Below are 19,670 nucleotides of genomic sequence, written 5' to 3' on the forward strand. Positions count from 1 at the left end.
TGTGTCTCTAATCAATTGGAACTTGAAAGTGGACTATATCTAAACCAATAATTTGGTTTATTGCTCAATTGGAGTGGATTATCCCTCAAACCTAACTTAAAAAAAAAAATTCATATAATTACCCAAATTAAAAAATGGGTATAGCAATTATTATAAGACGAAGAGATATAAAATATTTTGCATGTGTTTATGCTTTTTGGTCTAATAATACTCTAACTACTATTTCAGATAGCAATTTGTCTTTAAAGACAACCAAATAAATATTTAATAAGTGAGACTTCTATTTGAGATAATAATTTTATTTCAAAAATTTAAAGAATTATTTTTCATGTAAAGAACCAGGGGATAAAATTTTGTTGTCTAAAAGCAAGAATTTTTCACTAACCAATATTTAAAGAAATTCATTGAAGTTTGTTCCAATCACATATTGAGGAAAGATTAAACTCAAAGTCTCAAACCCAAAAACAAAATTTAGAATTTGAGTTAAGCTTATACCTATTATAGTGTACATGCAAAAAATAATGTATTTGAACTTCTACATGTTCTATTTACATATAGAAATCATCATCATATTCGGTATATATTTTTTTATAAAAATTAGGCAAAATTGTAAACAAACACCTTTTAAAACCCGGTTTTTGTAAAGAAACACCTTTTAAAATTTTTTTTGCAAATAAACACCTTTTAAGACACTTTTTGTTAAATTAAACACCTTAATTGGAATTCCGGTGGGTTTTGTCCAAATTCCGACGTTGAAAAAGCTATATGAGTTGCATATTGCGCGATTGATTTCAAACGCAGGGTAGAGTTCAATTGTTCGCGAATTTCTTCTCCATCTTCCTCATCTTCCTTTCCTTCCCTCCACATTTCCCTTCAGCATTGTTGATTGTGACCGAAGATTCGTTGCTCTGTTAATTCTTGTCGATTGTTAAAGGTAAGGGTTTTTTCGCAATAAAGTTACTCTCTTTTTGATGTCAATTGCATTGTAAATCGAATTTTTAATACAATTGTTTAATTGTTACGCATTAGTACATTGTGTTTGTGGAGTTCTGAAATTAGGGTTTGTATTTGGTAATTGTGCAAATGAGGACAAAAAACCCTGTATTTAATCCTTCAACTGGTATCAAATGCATTTTCAACCTAAAAATATGGCATGAGGGACGATTTGTTAATAAGAAGAAAAGGAGGTTGTATGATGAAGGGTGCCTTGATATCAAAGTGGGTTGTTCTGAAATCAATTTTTTTGGTGTTGTACAATTAGTTAGGAAGGTCATTCTGAGGAAAGATGCTGAGTTTACTGTATATTATAGGAGGAAGGGGAGGAGCTTGATGAATGGTTTAACTGAATTTACACCCAACACACCTTTAGTTGATGTATTGGCAACGAAAGATGAGAATGATTTCATTACTGTATTTGTGGAGTATGATCAGAGTACATTGGATGTGGGTTCTTTGGATGCTGTTGGTGGAGTTGAGGAGGATAATGATAGTTATGGATTTGAGCAGGATAGTGATGATGCTGGAAGTGAGGATATTTGTGAATTTGAAGATGCTGTAAAGAATTTGGACATTGAAGATTGTGGTTGGGCTGGGCCTAAGGTATTAGAAGGTTGCCCAAGTACTTCTGTTGGCCCAGAAGCTGAGTTGGACCACAATGAAATGGTAAATAATAGCCAAAACCCTAAGTGCAAAAAAGTAGAAAAAATAGCAGCCTTCAGGAGAAAAACAAAGTCTTGTTTTGAACAAGTAACCATTGAAGATGCTGAACCACAGATTGGAACAGAGGATGATGTATTATATGATGGTGCTGCAGATGAAGATATACCAGTAGGTGGTGATTTATTTGCAGAAGGTGTCACCAAGAACTTGGATAGTACGGTTGAGAACGGCCTGCAACAGCACAAGTTCCCTCAACTGACTGTTAGGGATGAAGAGGTTGAAGTGAGAGAAGATGATGATTTGAATGAAGACTCAGAAGAGGAAGGCAGTGGAGCAGAATCAGATGATGATAAGGTAGATGATGGACCAGTATTCAATCCTAAGGTTGACTTTAAAAAAAATGTGGAGTTGAAGAAGGGAATTAGATTTGAAAGTGTGCAGGATGTTAGGAAGGCCATTAGGCACCATGCTATTATGAACAGGTATGATTACTATTTCTTGCATAACAATTCAAGAAGAGTTAGTGTATATTGTAAACATAGATGCAAGTGCCCATTGAAGTACGGTAGGTATATACAATGCATATGTGAGGAGCATAAGTGTTTGTTTAGAATTCATTGTAGAAAATTAAAATTGGAGGAAACTTGGCAGATTAAAAGCATGACCAGTGAACATAGTTGTGGATTTCACAGTGCAAATCCCAAAGTTACATCTGAATTTTTAGCTGAAAGGTATTTAGACCATTTTAGGGATGACCCCAATCTGAAGCTCAAATACTTCATGAAGTTGATTCTTAGGGACATTGGGGTAAGTGTGAAGTATCATAAAGCCTATTATGCCAAGGTCATTGCTCTTCACATGATTCATGGTAGTGCATTAGAGCAATACCAAAGGGTTTGGGACTATGCTGCTGCAGTTAGGAAGTATGTTGTTGGTTCATCTGCATTTGTTGTTGTCAGTGACATAGAAAGGCCCCCAACAACATTTCAAAGAATGTACATCTGTTTGCAGCCTTGTAAGGAGGGGTTTCTACAAGGTTGTAGGCACATAATTGGTGTTGATGGTTGCCACCTGAAAGGGCAATGGCCAGGAGTATGTTTGGTAGCTGTTGGTAAAGATGGGAATAATAACTTGTTTCCCATAGCGTGGGCTGTTGCAGAAGTTGAAAATAAAGATAGTTGGACATGGTTTCTTGATCTGTTGACGAAAGATCTTGGTAATGTTACTGAACACATAACTTGGGTCCATGAAAATGAGCAGCTAACCTTCATGTCTGACAGGCAAAAGGTATAATACCCTGGCTCTTTTATGCTCCATTTCAAGTATTCCATTAAATAATTTAACACATTTTTTGTGAAACAGGGACTACTGGATGCATTCTCCAAAGTAGTGCCAAATGCAGATATAAGGTATTGTTGCAGACATATATGGGCCAACTTCAAACTCAATTTTGCAGGAACGGCTTTTAAATCTTTGTTTTGGCAAGCAGCAAGAGCAGGGACCAAGGCAATATTATAAACTCTTCTCTTGTTTAAATAAGGCAATTTTAGTGTATTGTTGCTTAAATAATCAATGAACACACTTAAATAATGCAGGACAAATTCAATGAACAAATGCAAGCCATTAAGATGTTGTCTAATGATGCTTTCAAGTATTTAGACAACATCCCTGTTCAAAGGTGGAGTAGGCATGCTTTCAACCCCAAGTCCAAGTCAGCCATGGTGTTGAACAATTATTGTGAGTCATTTAATTCGGTTTTGAGGGAGTGTAGAAACAAACCTATATTGAGCATGATGGAGTGGATAAGAAGATATGTCATGGCAAGGGCTTTCAACAAAAGGGAAGGTTGTAGGAATTATCATGGATCAATCATGCCAGCTGCTATGAAGGTGCTCAAAAGTGCCCAAGAAATGTCCAAGAACTGCTTTGAGACAATTTCTGATATTGACTTGTTTGAGGTTGATCATGATGGAGATAGATGGGTGGTTGACTTGAAAAGGCATTCATGTGGTTGTTTCAGGTGGGATTTGACAGGAATCCCTTGTTGTCATGCATTCAAATGCATCATGGCATTCAGGGGCAACCCTGAAATGTATGTGCACAAGGCATACAGTAAGGAGATGTATGCATTAGCCTATGCACCTATTTTCCAACCAATGCCTGGAATGAAGCAATGGGATTCTACAGAGCATCCCAAACCTAACCCTCCTGCTGTGAAAAAGCTCCCTGGCAGACCATCACAAAAAAAAAGAATCAAAGAGAAGGGTGAGGGGGAAGCTGAACATGAACCTCCAGTACTAAGAAAGAAGAAGCCCAATGCATGCAGTAACTGTGGAGGTCTAGGCCACAATAAAAGCAAATGCAAGAACCCACCTGCACCCCCTAAACCTCCAGCAAAAAGAGGAAGGCCAATGAGTGATGGTGTTCCAAAACAAGCCATAAAGAAGAAAAGGGGTAAAATGAGCCAAAGTCAAGAAGAAATCAACAACAACTCCTCACAACCAGTAGATTCATCTCAAACATCTCACACTTGAATTTAGTACCTCTGAAGTTTGTTTGTTAAACATTATTACTTTTTATTGCTTAGTCAATGACTTTATATGTATTTTCATGTTATGGATGACATTATGCATTATGAGAATTGGTTGAATGCTTAACAAATGGATGATATGCAAGCTGCACAGTATAAAATGGATACAAAAAGAGAAACATCTAACATATTTGATTCAATACTACAAGTTTACATTAACCAAACTAGTTTACATTAACCAAACTAGTTTCATTCAATATTTGATTCTATACAATACTACAAGTTTACATTAACATCTAACATCTAACATATTTGATTCAAACACATAAACGACTGATGAGTTCGGTTGAATACTTCAAAAGTACATATTGAAATTGAGGCAAAAGCATAAACAACCAACAACACAACCAAACTAGTCCATCATATTAAATACAGTTCCTAAAAATAAAACAACCAAAAGAGCCAAAAATTGACATTTGCTGCAGTTTTTTACCACCTTCAACCTCCCAACATGCCAACCGTCTGATTTGTCATACACTGACCTACTCAACCCACTCCTCAGTACAATCAATTCATTCATCAATTCCTTCTTCACCTCCACCAACTCATTAATAGTTACCTTTTGCCACTCTACTTGATCCGCATCAATCCACCTGAAGAACGAGCAACCCCTTCTTCCACTTTCAATGTCATATAATTTACAAGCCATGAACCTACGCCCAGGATTCTTGGGGGTCCAGGACCTCATTATCGCAATTCGCAACCCACAGTAGCATCTACAATGTTGTGAGTTTTCAATGGCACGAGAACAACCACTAGAAGAAGACATACTAAATGGAAGATCAAAGCATCAACCTTTGAAAACCCTAGAAATTGAACTTCAAAGCAAAGAGAGAGAAGGAGAAGAATGATTTCAAATGGGATTTTAGGGTGTAAATGGAGTGTTTATGGAAGTTGAAAAGAAAGGAGCGTGTATTATAAGGAAATTGCAAACACGCGCATGTTTTTGGAGGTCAAAACGCAAAGTCAACGTCGGAATTTGGACAAAACCCACCGGAATTCCAATTAAGGTGTTTAATTTAACAAAAAGTGTCTTAAAAGGTGTTTATTTGCAAAAAAAATTTTAAAAGGTGTTTCTTTACAAAAACCGGGTTTTAAAAGGTGTTTGTTTACAATTTTCCCTAAAAATTATGATCAGAGTCTAAAAAACATTAGATGACGGCTGACCATACTCCATACCCATACCTTTAAAAAGATATCAAAACCTCGACTCAGGAATGAAATATGACCACAAACTTGATAACTTCAATTCAACTCTCATGCATAATCACAATTTACAAGGAATGACAGAAAAACAATTCTCACAACTCACAAGCATAGAATTTTCTACGCTTTATTAATCAAAACAATGGAATGTTCACAAATTTACAAGGAAAAACATGTCTGCATTATCAGTCCCCATATCTATTGAAATCTCAAGAGTCCTATGATGTTCTCCACTGCAGTTCGATCTGAATGCGACCATTTTTCGAGTCAATGAGATTGTAATTTTGGTTTATTCTCTTATTATTGACAACATCCGCAAGATTTATATCAACATATCCTAGAGTTTCCTGTTACAAACATCAACATGAGATCAAAATTGCTGTCATTGGATGGTTTTTATCATTGAAGCAGAAAACTTTGCAATGGAGATACCTTCGGATGAATTAAACTTATTCTGGATGATGCACTAATCACTTCTACGTGTAGTCTATCGTTCGTTGGTGGTTCCTCCAACATATACTCAAACTCTTCGTCCCATCTGGGATCTCGGTTTTTCTTTATCATCTGGAAAAATGAGGCGGATAACTAATGTTAAACTCACAAGGGAAATCCGAAGGCAGCAATAAAATACTCAGTTCATGAAGTGGTTACTGAACAATTAGTTAATGTCAAGAGACCAGCTCAACCAAAAACTTCAGTCATGGCTCGCACAAGGACCTTTAGACTAAAGTGTGGAAGTAGCACAACTGCTCAGGCCCTTGGTAACTCATGATCTTTCCATCATATTGGCTTCTGATACAATATCGAAAAATCAACTCAACCAAAAGCTTAAGTTGATGGTTATAGCCTTTGAATATGTTAAACACTCTATCATGCCCCTCACATGAGGGCCCTTAGGCCTAAAAGTGTGGATGTAGCACAACTAAGCTTGTGCAGAGTTAATGGGCAAGCCGTACCTTAGTCTTTCTTTCTTCGCCTTTAAACAAGAGCCGAGCAAAAGGATTTGTGTGGTGCTTTCCTTCTAGACCTTGAGCTTCATGGACAATAATGACAAGTAAACCACCACTAGCAGGTGTTCCTTCAGGAGCCTTCTCAACCACTTGAGAATCTTCAGTATCTTTGGCCATCTCATCCCCCTTAAACGGTTTGTAAGTTAGTGCTAGAACAACCTGTCCTCGAGACTTTTCATTTCGAGCATCATCTGGATCCATACTTTTCAAGAGCTCCAAAGTGACGACTTTCATTTCATCTGGCGTAAGGTCTTTCAACGGAACAACATTAATGCCCATCTTTTCGTGTGTGCCAATCTTGTGATCACAGGGCAGGAAGAAATGAAAGATGGTTCAAAGCAACATTAGCATTCAGACATTTAGTGTGTTATCTAATTTAAAGTGATCATGCATGAAATCAACAATAAAGTAGAAAATTGTAAGATGGTCGACTCCCAAATAAGAACATATTCGTGCTACAACTTAAGATAGATCCATAATCGAGAATCGAGTCTTGCCTCAATTTGAGGGCAAGTACCACTTTTCAGGAAAGGTCCTGGATTCGATTCTAACCTAGACTCATTTCCTCAATCTACCCCGGTGTAACATAATTCACTAGCTAAATTTGCTTTTTCAATTCGTAATTCACTCAAATTTGCCCAAGAATAGCCTAGAACCGACTATAATTCGCTTTTTTCGATTCCCGATTCGCGACGAGATTAGTGAATCATGACACTGGTCTACCCTATAATAAAAAAAAAAGGATAGAATGCTAGATCCATAACCTTGTTAAATCTTAAAGAACAATTAACATGGGTAACCTTTTTTCCTATTTTCCATTATTAGGTTTGTAAATGTTGAGAAACAACTTTCCCAAGGATAAAAAGCAATATCCTTTCAAAAGAAAGGCACCTCAACTTCCAGCTTTTCACCATATTTTGTTCCATTAAATTTGCTATAATTGATTCTAAAAGCTCTCGCATAAAAAAGTTAATTCCTTTACTAACTTTCTCTGCTCACTTCCTTGCCTTTACCGTCTTCTATTATCTCTAACTTTTTCAAGCAAGGTACCAAACAATGGACAATTACACAATCTACATTTCTATTTTCCCTTAGAGACTCTTACATGAATTAGCTTTCTCTTAATATGTTATAAGTCAAGCCAAAAAACAACCAAATTAGTATACATACCTTTTCCCAGTCATAAACAAAGACCTCTAGAACTTGAGTCTCCGGATCTCTAACAGACATGGTGAATTCCTCATTCCACTCGGGATTCAAATTCTTGTACTTGACGGTAGTTTTCTTTGAGGGAAGTTTGTCCTCGGTAAGTTTCAACTTGACATATGGATCAGATCCTCCGAGAAGATCTTTCTTTTTTAGATTCGTTGCTTTCACAACCTTAACATGTAAAATTCCAATGGGTCTCTTCCTAGCTCTGCAAAGTCAGAGCAAACACATTTTATGAGAAATCAAAAGTTTATATTCGTGGTTAGAGAAATTTTTTGAGTCTCCCAAATACTTACTTCCCGGGATCCAAGATAGGTATCTCCAGGGCCTTAGGCCATAAGTACATGTTTGCTACCTGATCTTTTATTATTTCCTGCACGCAGTGCATACAGAACTGAGTTAAATAAATCTGGTACCGATAACATGAATTCGATTGCATAACTAAGGCATAAACATGATCATCAGAAGACGAAAAAGCGTTTCAAATAGCATAAAGTATTGCTTTAAAAAAGATTCTGTCAATAGAAATAATTTTACAAGATAGACAGGTCTAAAATAAGTTCAGTTTATTGCTCTATTTCAATAACAATAACAGAATAAAAAAGATAAAGGCAGGTTCTTAAAACAGAGAATGATGAATGATCAACAACAAACCTGAACAAATCTATAGAGGCCTGGAATTGCCATAGCATCTGCACCTAATAGTTTTAATCCAAAGTCGACGTGAGGCTGCAAGAACCCAAATTTTCACAAGTTATTGTAAGGCAACACTACTAAACCACCGTCAAAAACACAAACACATATTTAGACGAGTGTAAATTTCCAGCCCGTTTGGTTAATGTTACTGATTGGTGGTTATGAGAATGATTTGTAGTGTAAATTTTCATGATATGTATCATGTCACTGCCATGGTAATGGAAGTTTGATCATAAAAAGTTTTTTGTTCACAATTTTCCATTACCACCTAATACCACATGTTCAAATGGTAATGTATTGCACCATTGGAATGAATTTTGTGAAGAAATTAAGATTGTTGAAGGAGAATAAGCATGGCCATTGAATTTGTCAAGAGATATTCCTACAACCAATACCGATTACTAAACAGGCCGTTCAAGGTTTAGAGGTGTGGGACTTCCTTCTATAAAGTCTCCTTCCAAGACCTCTTCATAGTAAATACTATAAGTGAGGTTGAGGTAACTAGAAATAGCCTACCTTTTCCATTAGAGAAACATATATATTGGCAAAGCAAGGGAAAGCCGGCACCAGAGGCTTCAATGTAATGCGCGGGTGAGCGAACACTTGTAAATCGACCACCTAAAGCATATCGATTATGTAAAATTTTCTTATAGCATGAACTGCATAAAAAATGTATGCGTTGATCTATCGGCCTGCAGAACAGCAGAATCTTTTTTCGTGCTGTTTTTCTCAGTTTAACATTACCTGGACACTAGCTTTTAGTCCAAATGCTTTGACTGTAACATGGATGTTAGGGTTCCCTGCCCACTTCAATGCTGGTTCCATAATCAGCTCCTTCTCTTCAGTGACGTATACTTTCATTCCTAACACGATCCCAAGAAGTAGCGATTAATCTATTTCGTCATATTTCACTCTACACATTATACACACTCGTACTAGCAGCATCTTATAACTTGATTCGGAGTATAAAGTTCTCTATTCTACACCATGAACATGATCAAGCTAGCAAGAAAGGACAAGAAATCTAACCTTGAAAAGTAGGGGGCAGGGTGCCTAAGCTAAGTGTTTCGAATTCAACCGACTGAACTTTATACTTCGGGATTTGTTCAGCGATAATGGGCTTTGATATATCCCTTGCAGTCTTGCAAATCGCCTAGACAAATTGTCGTATCAGTGTGTCAATGCTTATATCATAAACTAACAAGTTAAAATTAAGGCTGGAAATAGTTACAAAATGTCCCAACAGAAGGTACCTTATCTAAGTAAGGCCACATATATTGTATGAACTTGTTAAGCCAATCAATCTTCATAGAAAAACAAATACAAATCAGCTTCAGTAATAAGCTCAAACTTTAGGTGCTAATCAGTAAAAAGATCTAAAACAATAGTGGCTCGTTTGGTTAGTGGTACTAAATGCTGGTAATGGGAATGATCATTAAAAGTTCCATGTCATTACCATGGTGAACTTTGATCACAAAAAATTTTTTTATTTACAAATTTCCATACCACCTAATATCATCTTTCCCAATGGTAATGCATTGGAATGAATTTAATGAAGAGATTGATATGATTGAAGTTGGACAAGCATGACCATCAAGGTAACCAAGAGATTTTTCAATCAAAATCACACTAGTTTTCATTTCCATTATCACCGTTTATTACCCCTACCAAACAAACCGTAAAACATCTTTCCCAATAATAATGCATTGGAATGAATTTAATGAAGAGATTGATATGATTGAAGTTGGACAAGCATGGTCATCAAGGTAACTAAGAGATTTTTCAATCAAAATCACACTAGTTTTCATTGCCATTATCACTGTTTATTACCACCTACCAAACGAACCGTAAAAGTAAGAAGCAAAGACATACACGATCAAAGTCCGGATTTTTCACCCAAAGGGGTATCTCAGGAAGAACCCTTAGTAAGGTCTTGTTGTCTAGCTCGACCAATGGACGAACTTCAGGATCCTAGCATTAAGATAATCCAAAACCAAATCAATATGGCACATACATATTTTATCTGCAACACAATTAACATTGCCAAATTCTTGATCCCAAAAGATGGAGGTCGGCTAAATGAAACAATAGATCAAAAATTTATCTGCAACAGTTTTACAAAATTTGCCACATTGCTTGGTTGCTTTTTCTTGCACAGATACTTCTGCAAGAGCAAGTAAGAACACCGCATAAAATGAAACTTAACCCTAACAATATAATTAAGAATAATTTGCGAATTACAGAATTAAAGTTTTGGCACTTTTACGAATTACCGTCTCAATTTTTATTTTTAGCGAAACACAACCACCAAAATATCAAAGTTTACGGGTTCAGGCCAAAACACATAAAGAGATATGAACATAATAAGAAAACATATACTTAAGCAATTCAAAAATGCAGAACATGAGAAAACTGAGATTCAAAACCAAACCTTAACATCAGTAGACTGAAAGAAGATGAAGAAGTAGAAGCCAATTACAACCCCAATACAAGATCCAAATCCAAACCCAAAAATACTCAGTATTGTGTTTAAAAATCCCATTCCCAATCTTCAGCCAAACACTCTACTACCCAGTAAAAAAACAGTCTTTCACTTTCTCCTAGAAAATTGACCAAATGAAACAAACCCACTAAGAGAAAAATGGAGAAATCACCATAAATCAAACCACCAACTAAAAAAGATACAAACTTTAAGCAAAACCCACTAAAAGAAACTCTTAGTTTCCATGATTTTTGAAAAAAGGTTGAAGGAAGAGTAATGGTTTTCAGCACACAGAGAAAAAGGGTACTTAGCAATTACTAAAAGGAGATATTATACCAGAAAAAGGCCCACTAAACAGTAATGATTTTACTATATCAGTATACCATTGAAGAGGGAATGTAAAAGGGAAGTCTAATGCATAAATGATAACGTTTTTTCCTGCAATAAATGTTGATGAAGCGTTTCAAAGACGGTTGGTGGGTTTGGATTAGCACAAGTTTGTGCAAAGATTGGTTGATTTAAGAAGAAAGAGGGTGTAGATTTTGATTTGTGGACCTGAATAATCTTGTTTACTACAGTTACAGTGTTCAAAGAATTAAAGAGGCGGGTTGTGCAAAACTTTTGTAATTGCCGACTTGCCGTTGGGATTTAGTACAACATACAAATGTATGAGCGGGCTGTCCCAAGTCTTAGGCTAGTCTACAAATTACAAATTATTTTTTCCGTTTTACTTAATTTGTAACATTTTGATTAGTTGGGTTGAAAATCCGTAAGGCCGTAATTTCTTATCCTATTGGCTTTTAATATTATGTTAAGAATATGTTATATACTCTAAACAATATTAAGTAAGGTCAATAGAAATGTCTCATTGTTAAACCATTTCATTTAAGAATTAGTGAATTGTCACATCAATTGTACGTTAATAGCGAGAATATTTATTGTGTCCTTGATAAAGTTGAAGCAAATGAAAGAGAGACAAATTGATGAAACGAAGGGGGAAAACCTTTTAGAAGTAAGAGATGTTAAAATCGTATTTAAATTGTCTAGTTTCTTTGTGCTCTATAATTTTCTCATTTATTTTTCTCATTCAACTTATAATTTGTTAGTCGAGATTCATTATATAGTCTTTTTTTTATTTTAAGTGAATATATTTTGTTTCAACTTTAAAAGCAATATATTGATTGTTTTTTATCATAAATTGTCTAGTTTCAAAGATAAATCTAACTCAAAATTCAAAATAAAACAACTCAATTTGTCTGACTGAATCAAATACAATTGAAATTCACCCGATCCAAAACCCACTTGACCAACCGTTTGACAAGTCTACATTAGACATGTTCTTTTGTAATGAAGAATAATGAATTGATGTGGAAGTTGTACGTATGATTTGTCCAATATCAATAAATTAAAGATGATGTACACTTTTGAAGTCATTGAAATCTTTCCTCACATTGTCATTTGGTATTGGTCTTTTAGATCGTATTTTTTCAATTATGTGCTAACATTGACGATAAATCCAACTCAATTTTAACAGAAGTTGGATTAGAGACTTTACATTGAAGATTCCACAAGAACAATTTTTTTTTCTTCCTAATCATATGCAAGAAATTTTTCCTTTCGATTTTCACTTTGACACTTGTTTGATTCATCAAACTAACATCAACATCACATAATACATATCATGATGATCAAACTTGTAAGTAGAATCTTCCACTACACAGCAGTAATCAGATAAGATGCATTGTTATTTGTTACAAACAACACCCAATGTCATTCAACATTTTTAGAACCAGTCTCTGAGTATGATCATTTGCATTTTTTACAAAAATGAAAACTGCTCCTACTTAATTTGCTAGCTGCCTAGCAGCAGCGGGTTGTAATTACAGCAAGCGGGGCAATCTAACACTCAGAATCATGAAACGCCGGTTGAAGTTAAACCGACATCACCTTCATCATTTGCATTTTGTTGGCTACTGTTGTTTCGATCGTTTGGCACAAGCTTACTTCTGTCCTCCCTAATCTCAAGCTTGCACAAAGGGCACGATGCATTGATCTTTAACCATTTGTCCACACACTCGGTGTGAAACAGATGGGAGCACGGCAATTCCCTTAACTCTTCATTGTCGGCATAGGCTGCCAAGCAAATACAACATAGCTGCACCGAGTTCCATCAACAAATAGGAAAGTAACAAATTAGACGAGTTGTGAGTTGTGACATATCAAACAAAAAGTAAGTTTTTTGACCGTGAAAAAGGGAAAACATGGTAGCACTTATTTAAATTTTTAATGTTGAGTATACAGGAAGAATGAACAATACATGGGTCAGCTGGGTAGAATTGCTATTCCGGTTCGAAATGGTGGAACCGTAGAAGTAGATTGGTCAAAATGTCAATCCGCTTGGTAGAACTTGCTATTTAAGTTCTAATTGGTAAAAGAACATTGGTCAAAATATCAATCTACTTCTACACGGAACTCAATTGTGAGTGAGTGATCTATTGGGGGTGTTTGGCAAACAACTGATAGCCAGTAGCTGCTAGCTGATTATGACGGCTGATTTGACTAGTTGACGGGTGATTTTGAACCAGCTTGTTCAAAAACAACTTATTCATAACAATAAGTTGTTTCAACCAGCTAATTTACCATACACTAACATTGGATGGTTTGACCACTCAACACTCTATTTGTATCAAAATAAACTAAAATTGCCTAATAAGCTATTTTGCCAAACACCACCATTGAAATAAGTGAAGAAAAACTTACCACATCTTTGATAGACAAGTCTTTTTTCCTAGTCATTTTTCAAATGTCCTTATCATAAAGCTTATAATAGGTAAGTACTCACAACTTTCATAGACAAGTCACACATGGAACTTACCGCATCTTCGTTGGATATGACACGCTCATCCTGAGTTCCATTGGACAAATAGCCAGCTTTATTAGCCTTCAAGCGCATCTGTTCACTGTCTATGCCATCATTTTTTCTCAACCTGAACTTGTAGGTCGGTAAAGCATCAATAGTTTCTGTACTAGCTCCTCTGGGTTTTGAAAGATCCTCTCGTATACCCATTACTGAGATAATACAAGGAAGACAGCAAAATATGGTTGCACATAATAGGAACGGAAGTGCATACCCGATGCAACTGAAAGTAAGGAAAACTATACATAACCTGCATACATCCCAAAGATCCGTTCAAATGACCTGTTTAGATATAGATATTATAAGAAAAATCGGTTAAGGTAACGTTAAAGTACCTATACAACTTTGGAGCCACGGAAGGAGAGGAATGTGCTCCAAAAATCCACACATTACCCACGACAAACCACACCGCAAAGAAGCAGTCTAACGCCATTTTGAAGTGCTCAACAATTCCATTAAGTCTGCGGATGCAATATCTCTTAGTAATGATGAAATAAACATATTTTGGGGTGTAAATGACATTAATAATATTAGCCCATTTGTGACGCTGAATATTCTATTTTAAATGAGGGGTGGTTGAGATTCGAACCCGTGACCTCTTGTCACGCTGGTTCTGATAACATGTCAAAAAACCAACTCAACCAAAAGCTTAAGCTGATGATTGATGCCCCAGGATATGTTATAAGCTCTAACAGTAAATAAGAACTAAAATGTCCGAATGGAAATGCATTTATCTGAAAGAGGAACTTCCGGTTGGAAGCATAGCATCTAAGACTCCAAGTATAAGCCTTTTAAAAAATTATAAAAAGTTCATCAAAATATGAAGTCATCATATTTAAGATGCCAAAATCTATAGATCATTCAAGCTTTTTGAGGTTTTCCATCTTATTTTCAGGTATCTAACAGAAACAATCTATATTATTCCCTCTAGAACATTTAAACGCAGTAAGAGTAAAATGAAAGTACTCCCAATCAAACACATTACAAATTAGCACATCAAACTGGCCATTAAGATGAAAGAACAATAGCTTACCGTACACTAATTCTTTGTCTTATTTGACTGTTCCTCGCAATTGTACGAGAATCACCATAGCTATCCATCTCTTCTTGCTCGAGAGATGAATTGGAGTTAGTAGCTCCAGCACTGACAGTCCCAGAGGAGCTCTGATGTGATTGAACTGAAATTCGCTCAGGACCACGGCTGCAATTTCGAAGACGCCAATAAAGAATCGGAAGCGTTGCAAGACAGCCACACGCATAACCCACAACCCAAGCAAATAATGGGGCTTCTGAACTCTTATATCTTGACAACGACAAAATAACTACAGAAGCAACAATTTGCGCAAGCGTGACAATCAGCTCAACTGAGATCCATAGACCAGAATTCAACGGGCTGGAATAACCATATGAATCACCTCTTCCCACGTACGAAACGTTTATTCTACCGGAAGACGATGATTGTGATGGGTTAATTCGAGGTACACTATTTGATGTTCTATCTACAGTATTATGAGGTTCTTCTTGATTAGGAAAATTTAATGGCGCATCATTAGAAACCGCAATGTCAATGACATGCTGATGACCTTCAAGATTATTGGAACGCTCCATAAGTAAAGGGAACTGATCACTCAATGCTTCACTATGTGATACCAGCAGGGGATATCCCATTAAAACCCGGAAACAAAACTGCGTTGAGGGAGCGTTGCATAGAGAGGTTAGTATAGTTATACTCGCTTTACGCCCTCCAACTACTCCAATACTCCAATTACGACTGCACGAGCCTTAAATTCTTATCAGTCACCACTCACTAGTAACCAAACACCTACAAATTAAGATAATTTAACTTCAATCCACTTTAGCAGCCAGAAAAGGCTACAATTGCAACATATACAGGTTTAGAATCATAATATTTTATCTAATATCAAATTCATAGCTAAATTTTTATAGTTTTAATGGTATTAAAAGAAGTAAATCTGAAAACAACCCAACTTTATAACTCACAGGTAGATGATAGTGACACAATGATTTCAACCAAATGTTCATATAATACAAGAATTCCCCCCCCTCCCCCCCCCCCCCAAAAAAAAAAAAAAGATACCCATTTTTGTTATTATACTCAAATTAGAAAATTTCCATCTTTTAACTATTTCTGAATTTCATATATTCTGTTTCACAGTTCAAACAGTGCTAAAGAAAAAGGTAAGCTCAACTACAATTTTAATCAAAGTTTTGGTTACAACAATAAAATTAATGCTCAAATAAAACTATAAAAGATACCCTATTTCTATATTCAGCTAATTAACCTAAATTATCAAACTTTTTAGCTTTTTCTGGAAAATATCAAAAATGAGAACTACAGATCCATCAATGGAGCACAACAGCAACTAAATCTCATTTCACAAACGAACATAAAGCCCAATTTAGAGAGTAGTATTATCAGACACAAAGACACAATTTTTCCGAAGAAACAGAAGAAAAACATCATGTAACAAAATCCCAAGTCATAAAAACTCAAGCTAAGAAAAACCCTTTAATGGAAGATTGCAAAATTCCAAGAAAATACTCCAAATTTGGTACTTTTAGCAGTAAAAAAACTAAGTAGAGATAAAAATACCTTACTGAAGAGACAAATAATGAATGAATTTTTAAGGAACAAGTGAGAGAAAAAGTAGAAAGTAAAAAAGTTTAGAAAAGAATGTCTAACAAAGAAGATAAATACCCAGAATCTTACTAGAAAAGAGTAAGAGTATACCAAATTGATTGAGAGAAGTTTCAGATTTCTGAGATGATACTCATTCTGGGTGTTGCAAAACTTGAATAAGCTTTAGCAGCTTTTGTTTAGTGTTGTTTTTGTTCACCTCCTGAATCCTGACTGATTACAGTATACAGATTGAAAAGGGGGCTGGAAAATTGAGTACAAGGTTGAAGGCAATGACAGTGATACTTTATCTACTAATTCTAGGGAATATAAGCAAGTAATTGGGGGTGTTAGAAATAAATACTAACAATTTTTACTCGCATTCTCCTTTATAGATATAAATTATAATTATTATTTCCTCTCTGAAACCCTCTTTATAGTTTTTATAGGCTGAATACACTGGGAACGATGATAATGAAAAATAAACCCAAAAAATTTATATTTATTCGAATTTATAATTATGTAAAAATCAATATATACACAAGATCTAATTTCTAACGACCGGAAACTATTAACTCAAAATAGACCTAATAATGCAAATGAACGTGTCTCAACTCACTAATACTTGTGTCCTAATTCCTAAAGCCTAGCCAAAATAGTTAAAATGGACTTAAATTAAAGAGTGAGTAATGAATAAATATACGGAAAGATTACTTAGAATAATCCAACTTATTTATGATTTTCTTATAAATTTCTTATTTATTGACTAATCATAAATAATTCTAACTTTGAGGGATATTTTTCTAGTGTAAACCCGCTAACTGGATAACTTGCTATAGCAAGTTTGATTTTTTAAAAAAAAGAAAAATTAAAATAAAATGTTGAAAAAAATGTTAGAAAAATGTCTAAAAAAATTTTATGCTTTTTTTTTATTATTCAGAATTTTTTATATAAATTTTTAAAATTTTTCTTTAATTTTAAATTAATTTTCAGTTTACTATTTTGGTAACTTACCTCTATAGAAGGTTATCGAGTTACCCAAATTTACTCTAAACAATTACCCCATAAAGTTGGGATTATTCGTAGTTAATCAATAGGTGAGAATATTATAAGAAAATCATGAAAATGTTTGATGTTCTAGGTAATTTTTTCTAAATAGTATTCCCTTCTATTATTTTATTTTGCCCCAATTCTTATTTCACTCTATTTATCAATTATTCTTTGTTGATATATTATTTTCATTCTATAGCCTAAAACATAATGTAAAATCAAATTTGATTTATCTTTGTTAGGTTGATGGGCGACTTAATTAGCTTCGGTGTCATTTGATATCTTTTTCTTGTGTTTTTTAAAAACAGAAAATAAACCAAAATTTATTTGGCGAAACAGTTTTCTAAAATATCTTTTGGCCAGTTTTGCAAATCACAATAGAAAAATTAAAACCACATTCTATGGATTTATAATTTTAGTTTTAAAAATTTGTTGGTTCAACATACTCATGGGTCTACTACCGAGTTGGATTTAACCTAAACTTAACCCTCTAATCTAAATTTTATATAAAAGTATTATTTTTTAAAACTCAATGAATTAGAGTCGAGGGCTCAGGGTCTGATCTGTCAAAGATAGTTACATTTAACTTTAATATTTGTTCTTGGTCCATAAAAAGTAATCAATAGTAGTCATTGTATCAAATCTTACTCTATTTTTAGACTCTATCCTTTCATGATTCAATCCTTTATCTCAAACGTAATTACCGATCTAACACAAATAATATGACTAATTTTCAATTGACTTGTACCTTGACTCAACCAATAAGAGTCTGCCTGAAAGATTGAAAAAAATAAGATAAATAAACAATTTAATTCCGAATATAAGATTCGGGAAAACTTATGTCCCAAAATAAGCTTCCGTACATCCAAGCCTAGCCTCGGGTAAGTCGCTGTTAGTAACAGCGAATGAGGAGAAAAAAAAAAAAATTAAAAGGCCCTAAGTCGCTGTTACTAACAGCGACTTATAAAAAAAAAAATAATTTTTTTTTTTTAAAAAAATTTTAATAGTACTGAACTTAAAGTAGCTGTATTTTTTTGTTTTTGGAGCAGCTTGTTTTTTAACTTTCAAACAATTATTTAATAGCAGATGAACTAACTATATAAACTTGTTATTGTTTGATTAATCTTCCGATGTGGGATTGTTTTCTGGAACACATCAAAATAAATGAAACCAAAAATTAGCTCACGAATAGAGCACCGATGTGGGACTAAGTTATTGAAGAGGAAGACATCCACCATTGAAGAAGACCACTATTTGTTCTCCATTGAAGAAGACATCTAGGTGAAGTGTAGTATGGTTTTATGTAAGTTACTGCTATGCCATTGATCAGACAAGACTATCAATGATGGCTGACACACTTCTTGCTCAGAACTCTAATTCCATGAGATTGATGCATGGTTTGAATGGAGGGATTTTTGCTTCAGAAAGTGGCTATCCTTCTGATCCTACCATTTTCTATGATAATGACCCCAATCTAGGTGAAGTGTACGCCTCCATGGAAAGTGCATCTATTGCAACCTATACTGGTAGGAATTAATCAGTGAAAGGGAGAGTAGATTAAGCGTGAGGGAGAACAAATAGTGGTCTTCTTCAATGGTGGATGTCTTTCTCTTCAATAACTTAGTCCCACATCGGTGCTCTATTCATGAGCTAATTTTTGGTTTCATTTATTTTGATGTGTTCCAGAAAACAATCCCACATCGGAAGATTAATCAAACAATAACAAGTTTATATAATTAGTTCATCTGTTATTAAATAATTGTTTGAAGGTTAAAAAACAAGCTGCTTCAAAAACAAAAAAATACAACTACTTCAAGTTTAGTACTATTAAAATTTTAAAAAAAATATATATATATTTTTTTTTATAAGTCGCTGTTAGTAACAGCGACTTAGGGCCTTTTAATTTTTTTTTTCTCCTCATTCGCTGTTACTAACAGCGACTTACCCGAGGCTAGGCTTGGATGTACGGAAACTTATTTTGGGACATAAGTTTTCCCGAATCTTATATTCGGAATTAAATTGTTTATTTATCTTATTTTTTTTAATCTTTCAGTCTGCCTCAACCTAAGTCCATCTGGAGTATGTACCTATGACCCATAAGTCAATGATGAATAACCCATTTTACATTTTTTAAGACCCATATTTGATCCTAATTTAAACATTTTGTTCTTATTTTTTATATGTAATGGGTTTGAATCAATGGTATTAGTCTA

General features: G+C 34.7%; 2 protein-coding genes across 3 annotated transcripts; both read right to left on the bottom strand.

Annotated features, from left to right (window-relative positions):
- Positions 1-5,485: 5,485 nt before the first annotated feature.
- LOC130822749 (synaptotagmin-2-like) lies at positions 5,486-11,471 on the bottom strand. The gene is made up of 12 exons (XM_057687681.1): positions 10,802-11,471; positions 10,243-10,341; positions 9,624-9,674; positions 9,400-9,523; positions 9,115-9,233; positions 8,887-8,988; positions 8,329-8,403; positions 7,971-8,047; positions 7,636-7,882; positions 6,412-6,762; positions 5,888-6,019; positions 5,486-5,802 (listed from the first exon to the last, which is right to left on the bottom strand). Exons 1-12 carry the CDS (start codon positions 10,910-10,912, stop codon positions 5,674-5,676), a joined length of 1,617 nt encoding a protein of 538 aa, XP_057543664.1. The 5' UTR covers positions 10,913-11,471; the 3' UTR covers positions 5,486-5,673.
- Positions 11,472-12,318: 847 nt separating this feature from the next.
- Positions 12,319-16,727, bottom strand: LOC130823789 (E3 ubiquitin-protein ligase At1g63170-like). 2 transcript variants are annotated; one of them, XM_057688567.1, is made up of 5 exons: positions 16,522-16,727; positions 14,803-15,591; positions 14,105-14,230; positions 13,728-14,019; positions 12,319-13,007 (listed from the first exon to the last, which is right to left on the bottom strand). In XM_057688567.1, the coding sequence occupies exons 2-5, from the start codon at positions 15,435-15,437 to the stop codon at positions 12,765-12,767; spliced, it is 1,296 nt and encodes a 431-aa protein (XP_057544550.1). In that variant the 5' UTR covers positions 15,438-15,591; positions 16,522-16,727; the 3' UTR covers positions 12,319-12,764. The 2 variants fall into 2 exon arrangements, with proteins under 2 accessions (XP_057544550.1, XP_057544558.1); XM_057688575.1 differs by having other exon boundaries at positions 16,501-16,727.
- Positions 16,728-19,670: the final 2,943 nt, after the last annotated feature.

This window comes from Amaranthus tricolor, chromosome 1 (genome assembly GCF_026212465.1).
Source record: "Amaranthus tricolor cultivar Red isolate AtriRed21 chromosome 1, ASM2621246v1, whole genome shotgun sequence".
Lineage (NCBI taxonomy): Eukaryota > Viridiplantae > Streptophyta > Magnoliopsida > Caryophyllales > Amaranthaceae > Amaranthus > Amaranthus tricolor.

Bases quoted from the DNA above. Each gene is read 5' to 3' on its own strand.
- LOC130822749 (XM_057687681.1), bottom strand. From the start codon at position 10,912: ATGGGATTTTTAAACACAATACTGAGTATTTTTGGGTTTGGATTTGGA. The intron at 7,883-7,970 runs GTAAGTATTTGG...CTGACTTTGCAG, and splicing joins CCTATCTTGGATCCCGGGAA to AGCTAGGAAGAGACCCATTG. The intron at 5,803-5,887 runs GTATCTCCATTG...TGTTTGTAACAG, and splicing joins TAAGTTTAATTCATCCGAAG to GAAACTCTAGGATATGTTGA.
- LOC130823789 (XM_057688567.1), bottom strand. From the start codon at position 15,437: ATGGGATATCCCCTGCTGGTATCACATAGTGAAGCATTGAGTGATCAG. The intron at 14,020-14,104 runs GTACTTTAACGT...GGATGTATGCAG, and splicing joins GTGGCTCCAAAGTTGTATAG to GTTATGTATAGTTTTCCTTA. The intron at 13,008-13,727 runs GTAAGTTCCATG...AACTCGGTGCAG, and splicing joins TCATATCCAACGAAGATGCG to CTATGTTGTATTTGCTTGGC.